This window comes from Sapajus apella, unplaced genomic scaffold (assembly GCF_009761245.1).
Source record: "Sapajus apella isolate SASKATOON/1434 unplaced genomic scaffold, GSC_monkey_1.0 scaffold151, whole genome shotgun sequence".
In the NCBI taxonomy this organism is placed as follows: Eukaryota; Metazoa; Chordata; class Mammalia; order Primates; family Cebidae; genus Sapajus; species Sapajus apella.
The window spans coordinates 2050665-2073179 of NW_022437091.1; the positions used below are offsets into that span (position 1 = coordinate 2050665).

The 22515-nt window shown below is 42.3% G+C and overlaps 1 protein-coding gene across 1 annotated transcript in view; it reads left to right on the forward strand.

Annotated features, from left to right (window-relative positions):
- Positions 1-22326: 22326 nt before the first annotated feature.
- Positions 22327-22515, forward strand: part of LOC116541372 (ribosomal L1 domain-containing protein 1-like) — a 2200-nt gene continuing 2011 nt past the window's right edge. The window contains 1 exon segment of the mRNA XM_032265511.1: positions 22327-22455. Within this exon segment, the coding sequence (XP_032121402.1) occupies positions 22351-22455 (105 nt within the window). The 5' untranslated portion in view covers positions 22327-22350.

Sequence of the window (22515 nt, forward strand, 5' to 3'; positions counted from 1 at the left end):
TGCGTGGGGGAATAAACATGTTAGATAACACACGAAGCAGTTTCAACCTTAGGTGCGTACTGTGTAGGGAAATTCTCTCAGATGTCACTGCATCCAGAGCTTAGAGGGAGACCTTGGAAGCCCTCAGTCCCACGGTCCCTCAGCCCTGAGAACTGGCTCATTGTCAGGCAACTTAGAGGCCCCAAGGCCAGGGTCAGACGGTACTGCTTATCTCCACAACTTCCAGCAGTATAGAGTTGTGTACACACAACATACATAAGAATGTAGTTGTGAATTTGTAACATTTGAATTTAAACAAATTTGCTTACACATGCCTTTTCAAACATGCCCCATAACATATATAATCTAAAATAGATGGGTGAAAACTGTTCACATTATTTTTTTTCAGATCCCACCTTGAAACTGCAATTATTGGTCCTCTCAAAGATTCAAGAGAGCTCATCAGAAGCGTTAGCAATGTCAGCCTTGCTTGCAGGCAAAATTATTAAGAGGAAAAACTCATTGACATCCACGGGGTACTTCAACATTGTATTGTTGTCCTAAGCTTAAGCACACTGGTCTACCTCCTGTTTTCCTTTCATGTTTAGTAGCTTTGGCATCACCCTAGCTAGAAAGATAAAGTCATCTTTGCTTTATCTTCATCCATCAGTCACCAAATACTGTGACCCTCCTTCACAAGTTGGAGGGGATCGTGACCTTCCCCCAGCGCCTCCTGCTGCCTCTGTCCACACCCTCACCACTCCTACCTGGGCTAGTGCAACAGGCCCAGGTGGTCTCCCTGGTGCCCATCTGGCCTCCACAATCTCTGGCATTATCTTTCATTCATTTAGCAAATGCTCTTTGATTTCTTACTATGAGTGAAAAGATGGGTGACTTACTGAAGACACAAGGATGAACAAGACCCCCTCCCCTGCTGTCAAGGATCTCACAATCTAAAATGCAAATTCCATTTTGTCACTCACCTACCTAAAATTCTCCATGGGATCACCATAGCCTGTAAGATGAAATCAGAATGTATTAGCACAGCACAAACTGTCATTGCCCATACTCATGGGATCTGGCCCCAATCTGTTCTGTCTCGCCTCCCACCATTAACACATCATTTAAAAAATTCTGTCATGAATGGTCTGTGGCCAGGTTGCAACCACCCCAGCTACCTATAGCCTGTTTACCCTTCTGAGACTCAAGCAAACAGCGCCCTTCACCTGGAACGCCGTCCCTCTAGCAAACTCCTTGGCAGCAGCACCCTGAGCAGCGTCACAGAGTCTGCTGTGGATGAGTCAGAATGCCAAGCCAGTGATTTTCCATAAACGCCACAAACGTGTGTACTGCACCAGGCCAGGCACTGAGGGCCCTCACATGATTTATCATTATTCCTCACAAGGAACAGGAAGCTACTCTTAGTATCCCATTTTACAGATGAGAAAACTAATACAAAGAAGGTCACATGGCCAGGTGCGGTGGCTGAAGCCTATAATCCCAGCACTTTGAAAGGCCGAGGTGGGCAGATCACCTGAGGTCAGGTGTTACAGACCAGCCTGGCCAATATACCCAGGATATTGAGACACCACAGCCTCGGGCTGGGCACCTCACCTGAGCAGGGCACAGACTACTAGCATGGACACCTATCTCTCCTCCTCCTGGGGTCTGTGGGTCTTTAAATCCTTGTTCTAATTAACAAGTTAATACCTTCATTCAAGCCTGAGAGTCACTCTACCTCCTTAAAGTGACTGAGCCCCTCTCTGCTTTGATGAATGATGCTGGTTTTACAGTTTATAGCTCAGTGAGCACTTATCTCTGCTATTTCTTGCAGATGTTCTCACTCTTGCCTTCTTGTTCTACCTCCATGAGGCAGCTAATATTATCATTTTGAAGATGACAAAATAGTGAGGAAGGTCACAGAGCTGGTCCTCAAAGCGGAACTTGAATCTCGGCCTTCTGACTGCCAATCCTGTTCTTTCCATCCTACCCTTTAAAAGAAGACACCTTTAAGATCTGCAGCTAACCCAACCCCACTGGCTCCACAGCCTTGAGCCCAGCCTGTGCGTCTGCGTCCTCCCCAGCTCACACTGGTTTCAGCAGCCGTTCCAGGAGGAACCCCTGCTCCAAGTTTCTCTGGTGCCGTGATTTTACGCACCCAGCGTGTCTGGCCCCAGCGGCCACCCACTGCACGCCCCACAGCTCAGTGTCTGTCCACACTACACCACAGTGAGTAGTGCTGGCCTCCCTTGGCTCCATCCCCCGGCCCCTCCTCTTGCCATCCAAGCACACTCTTCCTCTGCCGTCTGTGCCACCATCTCCGCTCACCTTCTACACTGCAGCTTTCTGCTCCGATGGTCACAGCCCCAAGATTCTACCTGGTCTCTCAGCTTCATTTGGACTCCTAGGCAGGCTCACTCCCACCTACTGTTCTCCTTCTAGGCTTGGCATTGTCTCCACTCTCTGCCTTTCCATTTATATGGCACAGTAACTACATGTTTTGCATTTTCCAACACCACACTGACTTCAACTATTCTGTCCCATCATCAGACCATTGGGGAAATTTTTCAGGTCAGAAATACATAGATTTATTGTGCAAAACATCATGTTTTCATTGGCACCACATCCACACAATACAAAACCCAAAAGGCACCAACGAATACAGCATATAGAGTGAAATTAAGTCAATTCCTAGCCCTCTTCCTCAGGCCCGTGAGCCCCCACTTCCCCTACTCAGGGGCAACAACTGTAAGCAGTTTCTTATGCTTCCAGACGTAGTCCATGAACCTCTGACTTGGGTGGGGTTGCCTGTGTTGCAGCAGCAGCTTTGGCAACTTTCTAACCATTTGTAAATTTAATAGTATATAAAGACTTTTTAAAATTCCGCTTCGATTCCACCACCCTAAATTTACTCATGTCATTTCTCTGAATTGCATTCCAATCTTTATCTACATGCACACATTTTTCATTGTTTTAATCACATCATGGTTAAAAGTTTAGTTCTACTTCCAATGCTAATTTCATACGCGTATTTCATCTTCATTATTTTTAACAGCTACATAATATTCATGTGGGCTAAAACCCAGTTCTTCGGTTTTTATTCCAAGTTTTCACAATTATAAATATCAGTATAACAATCTATAACTTTTTCTTCTTTGAATTATTGGTTTAGGAAAAGTTCCCAGAGTGGTAGTATTGAATCTAAGGAATGTTTCATGTCACATTTAGCCAAATAACTCTCTTAGAAAGATCAGAGCAGTTTGCAATTCCTCATACAGGTATAAGGACACATCTTACTTTTGTTTCATCAAATATAATAATTATACTTATCAACAAAAAGTGCTTCCTCACAATGTTCTCTTTATGTATTTCTATAATAAATAAATAACTCAGGTCAATGTCTTCTCTTTAGGTTTCTGTGTTTAATGCAGACTTCTCTTAGAAGCAGTCCTCGAAGCCTGTTGGAATAAGGGAAGTGAGCGACTGGTTGGATTTCTAGGACCTTGAAGAGCTTACAGGTCTTTTTTGTGTCCCACATGAAAGGCAGTTTGGTAAAGTCAAGTATAGTGTGGATGCATTCTCTCTCTCCACTGAGCACTTCTTATGTTACTAGAAAAGCCAATCGTGTTTCCAATGTATATTATTTTAAGAGTGATCTTCTCTTTTTGCGTGTCATCGAAGATATATTTTCCTTATTATTTAAAATATGTATGAAACCCCCCGACTTTGGAGAGCAGGACCTGGACTTGAGCTTGGGCTCTTCCCTTACTAGTCATATCCCTTGAGCAAATCACTCAGCTTCTTGGAGGTTAATTTCTATCTGTAAGACAGAAGAATAATAATATCTGTCTACACCTCATATTGTCGTTGTAAATATCAGATGAAAAAATGTAAGAGTGTGAGAACTGTTTCCTAAATGTTCGTAAGTATTCTGTTAGACCATGTGACTCTTCTCTATTTCAAATCAAATCTCTTACTGGTTCTGGAATAAAGTATTCTTGCATCTTTAATTACTGATTTAGGGCCTTTTCTTTGTTTGGCTTACTCAGGAAGTCTAACTATTCAGAAATTGCAAAACTCAGATCTATTCCTCAGATCTGCCCTCCTAGAATGTTTCATTTCTTAATTTAGTTTCTTTAAATTCTGGGTCTATTGCTCAGGTTTCTTTACTGATTTAACCGCCATTTCTGCTTTGTGCAGCTTAAACATCATTTTCAATGTGTCTTGTGCAATGATCATTACCTTCCTTCTTTTTTATCCTGACTTTCACTTGAGAGGATGTAATGTCCACTTCATTTCTTTAAAAAGAGGCTCCAGCCATTTTCTGAATTCTGTGTATGGTTCCCTGTAGTTTTATTTTTTTCTTTGGGATTAATTAAAATAAAGTTTTTTTGTGTGGGATTGTTGGTTTTGTTTTTAAAAAAACTTTTTTAGGAAACTCACATTGATTTTTTTTTTTTTTTCCAGTTTAGTGTATTCTCCCTCAAGTAACTCCAGTGGCTGGTCTCTGCTGTACTGCTGAAAATTCTTTAGTAACATTTGAAAATTAATTTTAATAGAATTTGCAATTAGGAGTTTGACCGGTTTTCTAGTCACTCCAATATTTTCCTGCATAATTTTTCTACCATGCCAGGCCTTTCTATCCTCTGATTCAATGGAGTCTGGAAAAAGTCCCAAGACCAACGATGGGATTAGAACAAGAGAGCCAAGCACTTTCAATAGAAAACTGAAAACTGCCTTTTTGTGCTTTGTTGCTGCTGTTAAGGCTCAGGCTGAGTCTAAGAAAAGGGAGGAAAAATTGGAAAACTGAAATAAAATCTTACCAAAAACGCTTTAATAACCTTACTTATTTGCTGCATTCCTCAAGGCTCTGAACCTCCCAGGCATCTTGCAGGCAGCAAGGGCTGCATTTGCTGCTTTAGCTATAAATGAAGGGATGCTAAATTATTTCCAAGGTCGCTTTTCCATCTCTGAATTTCTAAAACATTAACTAATGTTTAAGCTGCAAGTTCAGGCATTAATTAACCAGACCTGCCTACAAAATGCACACACACACACCCCTTCTTTGATTTCCCAATTTTAAAATTTTTCAAATCAATTGTTATTAAGCATAAAATGAAGCAGTGAAAGAGAAAATGAGGGAACCAAATGCGAAATTCCTCCCTTCTAGAATCAGGGCAGCCTCTGCACCCCCACATCTGCTCCAGCACATGAGGTACTTAAAAAGAGACCCTTCAAGGCAGCACCCTGCCAAGGCATGGGTGAGCCACCAAACCCCAGCCGGCTGGACTGTGAGGGGCTGCCCTGAAGCCCTCTGGTGGACAAAGATGGCATTACAGCCTCTTCTGTATCCAAAAGGACACCGCCATCTCAGATGGAAGCCTCCCCGGGCTCTAATCTGCAAGCATGACCTGAAACCCTAACCAAAGGCCAACCTGCCCAGGACAGGCTGGGTCTTTGCCTCAGAAATGGTGCTTTCATCATTTTGAGAAACATTATCCCTGCAGATTTCAGATTTGAAGCTCAAGAAGGCTATGCTGGATTTCAAATAGGGTAATGTTAAATGGCCTACATTTTTACTAGTATTGTGGTTACTCCTACCAGAAGAAAAAATTTTTAATTCCATATAATTAAGAATGACGTTAACCAGAATGAAGTTGTTGCCCACTCCTTTCTTGTGTCCTTCCAGCCCTCAGGGTGACAGCAGCTTCTGCTGCCACCAATATGTGGTTGTTTCACCAGCCCATTTGGCTTCTCAGCCCAGTCTGTGTAACCAGAAATTGGTTACATACATAAATTTTTAATTCCCTGTTTGAAATGCCTATGATGATTTTGTTGTGCTTGGCAATAGGAATATGGCAGTGAGCAAGACAAACTCTGTTCCAAACCTTATGGAGCTCACAGTCTAGCCCAGGAAAATAAATATTAAATAAGCATCCATCCATTTGATAGTTATTTCAAAAAGGAAGAGCATGAGAATGCATAGCAGAGGAACGTGGCCTGGAATCAGGATAAATTCTATAGTTCCACAGGTGACACTAGAAGCTAGAAACTCTAGGCTAGCGGGATTTACACAGAGACAGCCCCACAAGCAATGGTTGAAGCACAGTAAGTTCTGATGTTACCTCTTCTTCTCCCTGGATCCAGCAGGGAAGAAAGGGTCCCTAGCCAAAAGGGGAAATGAAGGACTTCAGACAGGATTCAGTGCACAGTAGTGGCAGAGAAGCAAGGATGGAGTTCTTCTGACAGCCTGCAGGCACCCAACTCAACTCTGCTAGATCTGGCCAGGAAAGAAACAAGAATCTTGAAGAAATGTGTCATCCCCCTAGCAACCTCCAAACCACAGGAGTCAGGCAATGTCTAGACCAAGCCTGACTCAAAAAATACTTTCCCAAAGATTTAAACTCCAATATCACACTATTGCCCCAGTCTCCTCCTGTCCAGCATCATATGGTAGGGAACGAGGATGAGAGAACCAGATTGCTGCTGTGCCCTTGTCCCAACAGGTGTCTGCTCCTGTCTTGATGAACTCAAAACATCCTTATCTTCTCCACCTGTCCATACTGATGAACACCAAGTTACTCAACACTTTGACTCGCCATGCCAGATCCCAACAATTCTAAACTTATATCAGATGGGGTAGGCATACTTTCTTCAGCTTTGCTATTTAGATGGGTGGGGGGGTCCCAATCCCTGGGCCATAGACCAGAGCAGTCCATGTCCTGTTAGGATCCAGGCTGCACAGGTGAGTGGTGGGTGGGTGAGGGAAGCTTCATCTGTATTTACAGCCACTCCCCATCACTCATATTACCTGGTGAGCTCCACCTCCTGTCAGATCAACAGAAGCATTCAATTCTCATAGGAGCATGAACCGTATTGTGAACTGCGTATGCAAAGGTTCTAGAGGATCTAGGTTGTGTTCTCCTTATAAGAATCCAATGCCTGATGATCTGTCACTGTCTCCCATCACCCCCAGATAGACCCATCTAGTTGCAGGAAAAAAGCTCAGGGCTCCCACTGATAAGTTGAGACATCATGGTGAGTTGTATAATTATTTCATTATATATTACGATGTAATAATAATATATATAAAGCACACAATAAATGTAATGAGCTTGAATCAACCCCAAACCATCCACCCCCAAACCCCACAGTCCATGGAAAAATTGTCTTCTATGAAACCAGTCCCTCGTGCCAAAAGATCAGAGACTGCTGTTTAGATCACTGTTCACAAGATCTAAAGTTTTTTGAACAGAGAACTTCCACTCCCATACCATAGAGGGAAGCCATTACTCGCCACCCTGCCTTATAGAGTCCCTGATAGGGAATGGGGGAGAGAGCAAAGTTTCAGTCTTCTCTCTCCAAGTTCACCGCCTAGTCTAAGTTAATATTAGATGACCTTAGAATGCCTAAAGCATTATAACTTAACATAGTATGTTGAGTTATTCCCCCACAGGGCCTTGGTCTCTCCTTTGAACTCCAATTACATTTAGTGTACACTGTCAAACTCAAGACCCTAGAAGTCATTATGGGTCAGTTGTAGAAACTGAGACCAAAAGAAGGAGGGAGCTCTGATGTTGCTTGAGACCCTTGGACGAGGGCCCAGAGCAGCCCTTCTCAATCTGGGCTCCATGAGAAAACTAAGCTCTAAAGCCCAAAGGCATCATCTATTTTATGTAATGAATTAACTTATATCTCTCCTGCTTCTAGAATGGAACTAGTCATGTCACATCCTAGGGAGATTGAGAAGACAGTCACTCAAATAATATTCTGTAGACCTTAATTCTTTCCTGGAAACCCCGTTGAGAAAGGCTGGCCTAATAGCAAAAGTTGGTTCCAGTAACACTTTTGTCACTCTCTTGAAGTGTCTAATTCAGAGGATCGTAAACAAATGATGACAGTCACACAAGCATCAGCACAACTAGGGGGAAATGTATATTGAAGGGACATGGATATAACGACATAACGAGAGAACATGGAAAAACTACTAGGCAACCAGAAGAGCCCCAGGAAGGCCACACCCAGGTCCCTGATGGCCTTTTATCTTCCTTCTATAAGAATGAGATTCAGCAGCTGCTTATCAATTTAACAAGAGATATCTGACCCATCCAACTAACCAGACCCATTCCATTTTAACAGAAGACAACTGAAGAAATTAAATGTATTTTTATCTAGCGTAATCGCCTTTGCAGGGTCCATTTTCTGGATATATCCACATGAAACCACCTTCTCCCCTCATAACCCTCAAACTCTCCCCACCCCAGTCCACTGAGCCCTGTGGGAAGGGAGTGAAGGGGTGCAGAGAAACTATTTACCAACAATGACTAAGTTCCATGGGATAAAAATGAGTGAGGGACTGGAGGGAAGATTCATATGATCTGCCTCGTGCCCCCAAAGTTCTGCCAACTGGGGCAATGTTGAGCTACTGTGCAGGGGAGACGCAGTGGAAGGGTGGAAAAGAGGTGCTGATGAATCTTAGTTTAGCACTTTTTTTGGCAGTTGTTTTCTAGGTGTTTCATTGATGTGTCCTATTTCCTCAGCTAGCTTGTAAATTCCTTGAGTGTAAAGATGAAGTTTATGCTCCAAATCTTTAATTTTCTACAGTGTTTAGCACAGTGCTTCTCCTGAAGATGCTTAATCAGCACATTGTTGATTAATTAGAATCTGCTTTGGAGGACAATGGTGTATCCTTGCAACAATTACAGTTAAGGTTTATGTGGAAGTACTGTGTGAATATCATGTAGCTTAAAATATTTAATATTTGTGAACTATGAGCCAAGGCTCTCCCTGACATCCTGCCCTGCTCTGCTTCCTGGGAACCACCCACCTCGAAAATTGGACAGAAACAGAATCCTGAGTGGGGAGGGGGCCTCCTCACTGCTGGAATTTATCAGAGCTCCTCCTGGAAACAGCCCAAACATCTCTTTCTCCTCTAACTCTTCAGGAACAGCAGGCAAGCCAGAAACTGTGGATAAAACTGACCCCCCCACCCCATCTCCCTTCCACCCCTGCTGTCCCCTGCAGTCAGAGGTTTGTCTCATTCTGCCCCCATGTGAAAGCAACACTTTGCTGCTGAACCCTACAGAGTCCCAGCAACACTCAACTCTTGCTACTCAGTGAGCAATCAGCTTGCACAGCCCATCCCCGGGGCTTTCAGCTCAGCCCGAGGACCACGTCTGCTGGGGTACTGTGCACCTCTGTGGTCTGAAGCCTGTGAGATCTGACTGCCAATTTCAGGCTGGGGCTCACAGGGTCCTGACCCCTGGTGTGGCTCTCAGACCAGTCAGCCAGGAGCTTGGATAGCAATACCTTAGAGGGAACTAACTCACTACATAGCTCACTACAGCCTTCAACTTCTGGATTCAAGTCCTGCCTCCTCAGCCCACTGAGTAGCTATATTACAAGTATATGCCACTATGCTCAGGGAATTAACTCCCTCCAAGGTATTGATATCCAAGCTCCTGGCTGACTGGTTCAGAGACTTTAGGAATAAAGCTAAGTAACCTAAACACACATGAAACTGACTGAGTCTCAAAACCCAGTGGATTGGCCGAACACCTGTAATCCCAGCACTTTGGGAAGCCAAGGCGGGTGGATCGCTTGAGGTCAAGAGTTCCAGACCAGCCTGGCCAACATGGTGAAACTCTCTCTACTAAAAATACAAAAATTAGCCAGGCCTGGTGGTGCATGCCTGTAGTCCCAGATACTTTGGAGGCTGAGGCAGGAGAATCTCTTGAACCCAGGAGGCAGAGGTTGCAGTGAGCCAAGATCGCACCAGTGTACTCCAGCCTGAGCAACAGAGCCAGATGCTGTCTCAAAACAAACAAACAAACAACAACAACAACAACAACAACAACAAAAAACCAGCGTATTCAGTTTCAATGGGGAACATGCCCTTTCTGTGATGAGAAAATGTGTAGTCCATGATCCATCCCTCCAACCTGGAGTAATGATCATGAAGTAGCAGAGTGAACATGGAACCAGGAAAGAGGGTTGGCTGGTGCTGAAGGATCCTTAGCCCACTGAGTAGCTAGTACTACAGGTGCGCGCCACCATCCTCAGCTAGTTTTTTACTTCTTGTAGAGATAGTGTCTCACTATATGGCCCAGGCTTGTCTCAAACTTCTAGCCTCAAGTGATCCTCCCACCTCAGCCTCCCAAAGTGCTAGGATTCCAGGCGTGAACCACTGTGCCTGGACCCTTATAAATTCTTAACTCACAGCCATCTTCATCCTAAATTTGATTCTATCAGATTTTTGAACATGTTTTTGTTCTTTTCTAAACATGTAGGCAATTTTACCTCATGCACTGACAAATAAGGGTCATCAGTGGACATACATGTTAGTAGGGATCCCACGGCTTCCCTGGGAAGATGAGTCTCCTACCCTTTCCGTTGCACTGCATTCCAGATTTCATCTCCATTGTACTTAGAATTGATGTTCTCAGCCCTCCACTGGTGGCCTCCAGTGGATTCTGGCAGTCAGGACTGCCCCAAGGTCCCCAAAAATCTGACAAGGATTTGTGTGACCTCTTTGCTTGGTCTCATTGGTTGGTAGTGAGTATGTGGTGTGTTATCTTCCCTTTTTTTAACTACCTTGTCTATGGGGGTAAATGCAAAGCAATTCTGTACACCTTGCCTCTCTCCATCTAAGCCACCCTGAGGGTCAGAGTCCTGGGGCAACTGTTCTGCCCCGTGGTCAGGCATACCTTCTCACTCTGCTACAAGGCAGACCAGTTCTTCTTGTTTACACCAGTCTGCAAAAAATTAACAGTCAACTAACACGACATTTATATCACATTGATCAACTTTGAGAAAAGAAAGCCTGAACTTTGAAAACTATTTAGTAGGGTTGGCTTCACTAAGAAGTCAAAGACCAGCCTAGCCAATAGTATCAAAGTAGACTGTGTTCTTTAGAGCCATAACTAACCTCCCCCCACCCTTTTTTTTTTTTTTTTTTTTTGTTATGTCGCCTTGCTCTGTCGCCCTGCTCTGTCGCCCAGGCTGAATTGTAGTGGCCTGATCTCAGCTCACTATAACCTCCACCTCCCAGGTCCAAGCTATTCTCCTGCCTCAGCCTTTCAAGTAGCTGGGACTACAGGCACATGCCACTACACCCAGCAATTTTTTTTGTATTTTTTTTTAATAGAGATGTTTTGCCACATTGGTCAGCCTAGTCTCAAACTCATGACCTCAAGCGATCCGCCCACCTCGGCCTCCCAAAGGGCTGGGATTACAGATGTGAGCCACTGTGTCCAGCCTACATTTTTATTTAATATAGCTTACATAACTGTACTCAAATAATCAATAAGATTTGGATTCTGATCTGTGGTTCTTATCTTGGGGCATCAAGCAAAATTTCCAGCTCAATGAACTATACACAAACAGACAGTTTAATGTGGTATAGAACAGTAGCTTTCAAACTGGCTCCACAATAATACATGTTAAATGACAACTGGGTGGCTGGCAAGATGGCCAAATAGGAACAGCTTGGGTCTGAAGCTCCCAATGAGATCAACACAAAAGCTCCTAGCCCCAAGTGATCTCAAGCTCCTAACCTCAAGTGATCCTCCCACCTCAGCCTCCCAAAGTGCTGGGATTCCAGGAGTGAACCACTGTGCCTGGCTCCTATAAATTCTGCAGGTACGCGCCACCACCTGTAGCATGAGGTACCTGGCTTAGCTCACTGGCACTGGTTAGACAGTTGGTGCAGCACACACAGGGTAAGCAGAAGCACTGTGGGCCGTCGCCTCACCTGGGAAGTGCAAGGAGTTGGGTAACTCCCTAGCCAAGGGAAGCTATGAGGGACTCTGCCATGAGGAATGGTGCACTCTGACCCAGATACTACGTTTTTCCTATTGTCTTTGCAACCCTCAGACCAAGAGATTCCCTCTGGTGCCTACACCACCCTGGCCCTGGGTTTCAAACACAAAACTGGGAGGCCTTTTGGGCAGACACTGAGCTAGCTGCAGAAGTTTTATCATACTCCAATGGCACCTGAAATGCCAGAGAGACAGAACTGTTGACTCTCCTGGAAAGGGAAGGGAAGCCAGGGAGCCAAGTAGTCTAGATCAGTGGATCCCAGCCCCATGGAGCCGAGTAAGCTAAGATCCACTGGCTTGAAATTCTCACTGCCAGCACAGCAGTCTGAAGTCGACCTGGGATGCTCAAGCTTGGTGGGGGGATGGGAGTTCACATTACTGAAGCTTGAGTAGGTAGTTTACCTGTCATAGTGTAAACAAAGCCGCTGGGAAGTTGAAACTGGGCAGAGTCCACCACAACTCAGCAAAGCCTCTGCAGCCAGATTGCCTCTCTAGATTCCTCCTCTCTGGGCAGGGCATCTCTAAAACACAGGCAGCAGCCCCAGTCAGGTGCTTATAGATCAAACTCCCATTTCCCTGAGACAAAGCACCTGGGGGAAAGGGCGGCTGTGGGCGCAGCTTTAGCAGACTTAAACATTCCTGCCTGCTAACTCTGAAGACAGCAGCAGATCTGAATGAAAATAAACAAGCAAATTCTCCAAGAAATATGCAACTATGTGGAAAGACCAAACCTATGTTGATTGGTGTACCCAAAAGTGATGGGGAGAATGGAACCAAGTTGAAAAATACATTTCAGGATATTATCCAGAACTTCCTCAATCTAGCAAGACAGGCCAACAACGAAATTCAGGAAATACAGAGAACACCACAAAGATACTCCTCGAGAAGAGCAACCACAAGACACATAATCATCAGATTCACCAAGGTTGAAAGGAAGGAAAAAATGTTAAGGGCAGCCAGAGAAAAAAGTCAGGTTACCCACAAAGGGTAGGCCATCGGATTAATAGCAGATTTCTCTGCAGAAACCCTGAAAGCCAGAAGAAAGTGGGGCCAATGTTCAAGATTCTTAAAGAATGTTCAACCCAGAATTTCATATCCAGCCAAACTAAGCTTCATAAGTGAAGGAGAAATAAAATCTTTTACAGACAAGCAAACGCTGAGAGGTTTTGTCACCAGCAGGCCTGCCTTATAAAAGCTCCTGAAGGAAACGCTAAACATGGAAAAGGAAAACTGGTACCAGACACTGCCAAAACACTAAATTGTAAAGACCATCAACACTGTGAAGAAATTACATCAACTAACAGGCAAAATAACCAGCTAGCATCATAATGACAGGATCAAATTCACACATAACAATATTAACCTTAAATGTAAATGGGCTAAATGCCCCAATTAAAAGACATAGACTGGCAAATTGGATACAGTCAAGACTCATTGGTGTGCTGTATTCAGGAGACCCATCTCATGTGCAAAGACACAGATAGCCTCAAAATAAAGGGTGAAGGAATATTTACCAAGCAAATGGAAAGCAAAAAAAAGCAAGTGTTGCCATCCTAGTCTCTGACAGAACAGACTTTAAACCAACAAAGGTCAAAAAGACAAAGAAGGTAATTACATGATGGAAAAGGGATCAATGCAACAAAAAGAGCTAATTTCCTAAATATATATGCACCCAATATAGGAGCACCCAGATTCATAAAGCAAGTTCTTAGAGACCTACAAATAGACTTATACTCCCACACAATATTAGTGAGAGACTTTAACACCCCACTGTCAATATTAGACAGATCAATGAAACAGAAAATTAACAAGGATATTCAGGACTTGAACTCAGCTCTGAACCAAGCAAACCTAATCAACATCTACAGCTCTTCACCCCAAATTGACATAATATACATTTTTCTTAGCACCGCATCTCACTTATTCTAAAATTGACCACATAATTGGAAGTAAAACACTCCTCAGCAATGCAAAAGAACAGAAATCATAACAAACAGTCTCTCAGACCACAGTGCAATCAATTTAGAACTCAGGATTAAGAAACTCAGAACCACACAACCACATGGAAACTGAAAACCTGCTCCTGAATGACTACTAGGTAAATAACTTAAGGCAGAAATAAATAAGCTCTTTGAAACCAATAAGAACAAAGATACAACATACCAGAATCTCTGGGATACAGCCAAAGCCATGTTTAGAGGGAAATTTATAGCACTAAATGCCCACAAGAGAAAGCAGGAAAGATCTAAAATTGATATTCTAATATCACAATTAAAAAAAAAAAAACTAGAGAAGAAAGAGCAAACAAATTCAAAAGCTAGCAGAAGACAAGAAATAACTAAAATCAGAGCAGAACTGAAGGAGATAGAGACATGAAAGACCCTTCAAAAATATCAATGAATTCAGGAGCTGCTTTTTTGAAAAGATGAACAAAATAGATAAACTGCTAGCCAAACTAATAAAGAAGAAAAGAGAGAAGATTCAAATAGACACAATAAAAAATGATGAAGGGGATATCACCACTGATCCCACAGAAATACAAACTATCATCAGAGAATACTATAAACACTTATACACAAATTAGAAAATCTGTAAAAAATTAATAAATTTCTTAACATATACACCCTCACAAGCCTAAATCAGGAAGAAGTCAAATCCCTGAATAAACCAATAACAAGGTCTGTAATTGAGGCAGTAATTAACAGCCTACCAACCAAAAAAAACCCCGGACCAGATGGATTCACAGGCAAATTCTACTAGAGGTACAAAGAAGAGCTGGTACCATTCCTTCTGAAACTATTCCAAACAATACAAAAAGAGGAACTCCTCCCTAACTCATTTTATGAGGCCAGCATCATTCAGATACCAAAATCTGGCAGAGACACAAAAAAAGAAAATTTCAGGCCAATATTTCTGATGAATATCAATGCGAAAATCCTCAATAAAATACTAGCAAACCAAATCCAGCAGCACATCAAAAAGCTTATCCACCACAATCAAGTTGGCTTCACCCCTGGGATGCAAGGCTGGTTCAACACATGCAAATCAGTAAACATAATCCATCACATAAACAGAACCAATGACAAAATCACATGATTATCTCAATAGATACAGAAAAGGCCTTCGATTCAACACCCTTCATGCTAAAAACTCTCAATAAATTAGGTATTGACGAAACATATCTCAAAATAATGAGCTACCTATGACAAATCCACAGCCAATATCATACTGAATGGGCAAAAGCTGGAAGTATTCCCTTTGAAAACAGGCACAAGAAAAGGATGCCTTCCCTTGTCACTCCTATTCAACATAGTATTGGAAGTTCTGGCCAGGGTGATCAGGCAGGAGAAAGAAAGAAAGAGAGGAAGACAGGGAGTCAAATTGTCCCTGTTTGCAGATGACATGATTGTATATTTAGAAAACCCCATTGTCTCAGCCCAACATCTCCTTAAGCTGATAAGCAACTTCAGCAAAGTCTCAGGATACAAAATCAATCTGCAAAAATCACAAGCATTCCTATACACCAATAATAGACAAACAGAGAGCCAAATCATTAGTGAACTCCCATTCACAATTGCTACAAAGAGAATAAAATACCTAGGAATAGAACTTCCAAGGGATGTAAAGGACTGCTTCAAGGAGAACTACAAATCACTGCTCAAGGAAATAAGAGAGGACACAAACAAGTGAAAAACCATTCCATGCTCATGGATAGGAAGAATCAATATGATGAAAATGGCCATACTGCCCAAAGTAATTTAGAGATTCAATGCTAACCCTATCAAGCTACCATTGACTTTCTTCACAGAATTAGAAAAAACTACTTTAAATTTCATATGGAACCAAAAAAACAGCCCATATAGCCAAGACAATCCTAAGCAGAAAGAACAAAGCTGGAGGCATCATGCTATCTGACTTCAAACTGTACTACAAGGTTACAGTAACCAAAACAGCATTGTACAGGTACCAAAACAGAGATATAGACCAATGGAACAGAACATTGGCCTCAGAAATAACACCATACATCTACAACCACCTGATCTTTGACAAACCTGACAAAAACAAGCAATGGGGAAATGATTCCTGATTTAATAAATGGTGTTGGAAAAACCAGCTAGCCATATGCAGAAAACTAAAACTGGACCCCTTCTTTACACCTTATACACCAATTAACTCAAGACGGATTAAAGACTTAAACATAAAACCTAAAACCACAAAAATCCTAAAAGAGAAGATGGCCGAATAGGAACAGCTCTGGAGTGCAGTTCCCAGTGAGAACGCAGAGGGTGATCACCGCATTTCCAAAAGAGTTTTTCCTGCCCACAAACCAGGAGATTCCTGGGCAGAAAAGCACCACGAGTCTCCAGCATGGCTGTTTCAGCCGGTGCAGCAGGTCTCCACACAAAAACTCACACAAATCCGGGTGGCCGTTTCAACTGGCACCTGGAATGCCTGGGAGACAGAGTCACCCATTCAACTGAAAAAAATGGGGCTTAAACAGGGAGACAGGTGATCTGGCTTGGCAGGTCCCACCCCCACAAAGATCAGCAATCTGAAACACTCTAGATTGAGAGTTTCACAGCAAGCGCAGCTGGACCCAGGACGATCCAGCTCTGTGGAGGGAAGGGCGTCCACCATTACCAAGGCAGTCCACGACTACTGAGGCAGTCTGCCATTACTGAGGCAGTCCACCATTACTGAGGCAGCCCGCCATTACAGAGGCAGTCCGCCACAACTGAGGCACACTGCCATTACCGAGGCAGTTCTAACTATACCTCTATAAACAAAACCACAAGGAAGTTCACACAGCAGCTGGGCAGAACCCACAGCAGCTCAGCAATGCCTCTGCTGGCAGACCATGACTAGGCTACCTCCTTACTGGACAGGGCATCTCTGAAAAAAGGCAGCAGCACATCAGGAACTTATAAATAAAGCCCCACCTTCCCTGGACAGAGCACCTGGGGAAAAAAGGCAGTTATGAGTTCTGCTGCAGCAGACTTAAATGTATCTGCCCAGCAGCTCTGAACAGAACAACGGAGCTCACAGCTCAACACTTCAGCTACTATAAGGGATAGACTGTCTCCTCAAGCAGCTCCCTGACCCTCTAATATCCAAAGAGACACCTCATAAAGGAGATCACAGGCTGACATCTGGCAGGTATCCTTCTGGGACAAAGATAACAGAAGAAAAAACTGGCAGCAACCCTTACTGTTCTGCAGCTGCCGCAGGTGATCCCCAGGCAAGCAGGGTCTGGAGTGGACCTCCAGTAGTCCTACAGCAGAGGGTCCTGACTGTTAGAAGGGAAACTAAAAAACCAAAAGAAATAACTTCATCATGAACAAAAAGGACGTCCACTCAGAGACCCCATCCGCAAGTCACCAACTACAAAGACCACAGGTAGATAAATCCACAAAGATGGGAAGAAACCAGCACAAAAAGGATGAAAACAACCAAAACCAGAATGCCTCTCCTCCTCCGAGGGATCATAACTCCTCACCAGCAAGGGAACAAAGCTGGATGGAGAATGAATGATGAATTGACAGAAACAGGCTTCAGAAAGTGGGTAATAATAAACTTCCCTAGGCTAAAAGAACATGTTCTAACCCAATGCAAAGAAACTAAGAACCTTGAAAAAAGGTTTAATCAAATGCTGATGAGAATAAACAGCTTACAGAATACTATAAACGAATTGAGGGTGCTGAAAAACGTAACATGAGAACTTCATGAAGCATACATAAGTTTCAATAGCTGAATTGACCAAGCAGAAGAAAGGATATCAGAGATTGAAAATCAACTCAATGAAATAAAACAAGAAGGCAATATTAGAGAAAAAAGAGTAAAATGAAATGAACAAAGCCTCCAAGAAACATGGGATTATGTGAAAAGACCTAATCTGTGTTTGATAGGTGTACCTGAATGTGATGGAGAGAATGAATCCAAGCTGGAAAACACTCTTCAGGATATTATCCAGGAGAACTTCCCCAACCTAGCAAGGCAGGCCAATATTCAAGTCCAGGAGATACAGAGAACACCACAAAGATATTCCCCAAGAAGAGCAACCCCAAGGCACATAATTGTCAGATTCACCAGGGTTGAAATGAAGGAAAAAATGCTAAGGGCAGCCAAGGAGAAAGGTCAGGTTACCCACAAAGGGAAGCCCATCAGACTCACAGCAGATCTCTCGGCAGAAACACTACAAGCCAGAAGAGAGTGGGGGCCAATATTCAACATCCTTAAAGAAAAGAACTTTCAACCTAGAATTTCTTATCCAGCCAAACTAAGCTTCATAAGCGAAGGAGAAATAAAATCCTTTATGAACAAGCAGTTGCTGAGAGATTTCATCACTACCAGGCCTGCCTTACAAGAGCTCCTGAAAGAAGCACTAAACATGGAAAGGAAAAACCAGTACCAGCCACTCCAAAAATGTACCAAATGGTAAAGAGCATCAACACAATAAAGAAACTGCATCAACTAATGGGCAAAACAACCAGGTAGCATCAAAATGGCAGGATCAAATTCACATATAACAATATTAACCTTAAATGTAAATGGGCTAAATGCCCCAGTCAAAAGACACAGACTGGCAAAGTGGATAAAAAGCCAAAACCCATCAGTGTGCTGTATCCAGGAAAACCATCTCATGTGCAAAGATACACACAGGCTCAAAATAAAGGGATGGAGGAGGACTTACCAAGCAAATGGAGAGCAAAAAAAAATCAGGAGTTGCAATCCTAGTCTCTGATAAAATAGACTTTAAATCAACAAAGATCAAAAGAGACAAAGAAGGGCATTACATAATGGTAAAAGGATCAATGCAACAAGAAGAGCTAATGATCCTAAATATATATGCACCCAATACAGGAGCACCCAGATATATAAAGCAAGTTCTTAATGACTTACAAAGAGATTTAGACTCCCACACAATAATGGTGGGAGACTTTAACACTACACTGTCAATATTAGACAGCTCAACAAGACAGAAAATTAACAAGGATATCCAGGACTTGAACTCAGATCTGGACCAAGCAAACCTAACAGACATTTACAGAACTCTCCACCCCAAATCCACAGAATATACATTCTTCTCAGAACCACATCACACCTACTCTAAAATTGACCACATGATTGGAAGTAAATCACTCCTCAGCAAATGCAAAAGAACAGAAATCATAGCAAACAGTCTCACAAACCACAGCGCAATAAAATTAGAACTCAGGATTAAGAAACTAACTAAGAACCACACAACTTCATGGAAACTGAACAAATGGCTCTAAAATAGTGACTGGATAAACGATGAAATGAAGACAGAAATAAAGGTGCTCTTCGAAATCAACTAGAACAAATACACAACGTACCAGAATCTCTGGGACATATTTAAAGCAGTGTCTAGAGGGAAATTTATAGCAATAAATGTCCACATGAGAAGCAAGGAAAGATCTAAAATCAACACCCTATCATCAAAATTGAAAGAGTGAGAGGAGCAAGATCAAAAAAAACTCGAAAGCTAGCAGAAGACAAAAAATAACTAAGATCAGAGCAGAACTGAAGGAGATAGAGACACAAAAACACTTCAAAAAATCAATAAATCCAGGAGCTGGTTTTTTTTAAAAGATCAACAAAATAGACCACTAGCCAGATTAATAGAAAAGAGAGAAGGATCAAATAGATACAACAAAAAATGATAAAGGGGATATAACCACAGATTCCACAGAAATACAGCCTACCATCAGAGATTACTACAAACAACTCTATCTACATAAACCAGTAAACCTGGAAGAAATAGATAAATTCCTGGATACTTGCACCTTCCCAAGCCTAAACCAGGAAGAAGTCAAAACCCTGAATAGACCAATAACAAGGGCTGAACTTGAGGCACAAATACATAGCCTACCAACCAAAAAAAGCCCAGGACCAGACGGGTTCACAGCTGAATTCTACCAGACATACAAAGAGGAGCTAGTACCACTCCTTCTGAAACTATTCCAAACAATCCAAAAAGAAGAAATCCTTCCCAAATTATTTTATGAGACCAACATCATCCTGATACCAAAACCCAGCAGAGACTCAACAAGAAAAGAAAACTTCAGGCCAATACCCATGATGAACATAGATGCAAAAATCTTCAATAAAATACTGGCAAACCGATTGCAACAACATCAAAAAGCTTATCCACCATGATCAAGTAGGCTTCATCCCGGGGATGCAAGGCTGGTTCAACATACACAAGTTTATAAATGTTATTCACCACATAAACAGAACCAAAGACAAAAACCACATGATTATCTCAATAGATGCAGAGAAGGCCTTTGACAAAATTCAACAGCCCTTTATGCTAAAAACTCTGAATAAACTAGGTATTGACAGAATGTATCTCAAAATAATAAAAGCTATTTATGACAAACCCATAGCCAATATCATACTGAATGAGAAAAAACTGGAAGCATTCCCTTTGAAATCTGCCACTAGACAAGGATGCCCTCTCTCACTACTCCTACTTAGTATAGTATTGAAGTTCTAGCCAGAGCAATCAGGCAAGAAAAATAAATAAAAGTTATTCAAATAGGAAAGGAGGAAGTCAAATTGTCTCTATTTGCAGATGACTTGATTGTATATTTAGAAGACTCCATCGTCTCAGCCCAAAATCTCCTGTACTGGTAAGCAACTTCAGCAAAGTCTCAGGATACAAAATCAATGTGCAGAAATCACAAGCATTCCTATACACCAATAATAGACTTAAAGAAAGCCAAATCAAGAACGAACTGCCATTCACAATTGCTACAAAGACAATAAAATACCTAGGAATACAACTAACAAAGGTTGTAAAGGACCTCTTCAAAGAGAACTGCAAACCCTGCTCCAGGAAATAAGAGAGGATACAAACAGATGGAAAAACATTCCATGCTCATGGTTAGGAAGAATCAATATTGTGAAAATGGCCATAGTGCCCAAAGTATTTTATAGATTCGATGCTATCCCCATCAAGCTACCCATGACCCTCTTCACAGAACTGGGAAAAAAAACATCTTAAACTTCATATGGAACCAAAAGAGAGCCCGCATAGCTAAGACAATTCTAAACAAAAAGAACAACGCTGGAGGCATCATGCTACCGGACTTCAAACTATACTACAAGGCTACAGTAATCAAAACAGTGATATAGACCAGTGGAACAGAACAGAGGCCTCAGAGACAACATTACACATCTACAACCATCTGATCTTTGACAAACCTAACAAAATGAGCAACGGGGAAAGGATTCCCTGTTTAATAAATGGTGTTGGAAAAATTGGCTAGCCATGTGCAGAAAGCAGAAACTGGATCCCTTCCTGACACTTTACATTAAAATTAACTCCAAATGGATTAAAGACTTAAACACAAGACCTAATACTATAAAAACCCTAGAAGAAAACCTAGGCAAAACCATTCAGGACATAGGCATGGGCAAGGACTTCATGACTAAAACATCAAAAGTATTGGCAACAAAAGCCAAAATAGACAAATGGGGTCTAATTAAACTCCAGAGCTTCTGCACAGCAAAAGAAACCATCATTAGAGTGAACCGGCAACCAACAGAATGGGAAAAAATTTTTGCAATATTCCCATCTGACAAAGGGCTAATATCCAGAATCTACAAAAAATTAAAACAGATTTACAAGAAAAAAAACAAACAAACCCATTCAAAAGTGGGTGAAGGATATGAACAAACACCTCTCAAAAGAAGGCATATATGAGGCCAAAAAACATGAAAAAATGCTCATCATCACTGGTCATTAGAGAAATGCAAATCAAAACCACATTGAGATACCATCTCACGCCAGTTAGAATGGCAATCATTAAAAAATCTGAAGACAACAGATGCTGGAGAGGATGTGGAGAAATAGGAACACTTTTACACTGTTGGTGGGAGTGTAAATTAGTTCAACCATTGTGGAAGACAGTGTGGCGATTCCTCAAGGACCTACAAATAGAAATTCCATTTGACCCGGCAATCCCATTACCGGGTATATATACAAAGGATTACAAGTCATTCTATTATAAAGACACATGCACACGTATGTTCATCGCAGCACTGTTTACAATAGCAAAGTCCAAATGCCCATTGATGATAGACTGGACAAGGAAAATGTGGCACATATACACCATGGAATACTATGCAGCCTTTAAAAACAATGAGTTCGTGTCCTTTGTAGGGACATGGATGAATCTGGAAACCATCATTCTAAGCAAACTGACACAAGAACAGAAAATCAAACACCGCATGTTCTCACTCATAGGTGGGTGTTGAAAAATGAGAATACACGGACACAGGGAGGGGAGCATCACACACAGGGGTCTGTTGGGGGGGACTAGGGGAGGGACAGTAGGGGGTAGGGAGTTGGGGAGGGATAACATGGAGAGAAATGCCAGATATAGGTGACGGAGATGGAGGCAGCAAACCACATTGCCATGTATGTACCTATGCAACAATCCTGCATGTTCTATACATGTACCCCAGAACCTAGAGCAATAAAATATATTTTTTTAAAAGAATTTTAGCACAAGGTGAAAGCAAAATGGAGGACTCGGCCTCCACGCCGCTGTCATCTTCAGCTGCGAATGCAACCTCCACTTCGACTCCGGCTGCCCCGACAGCACGGAAGCAGCTGGACAAAGAGCAGGTTAGAAAGGCATTGGAAGCTCTCTTGACACATTGCAAGTCCAGGAAGAACAATTATGGG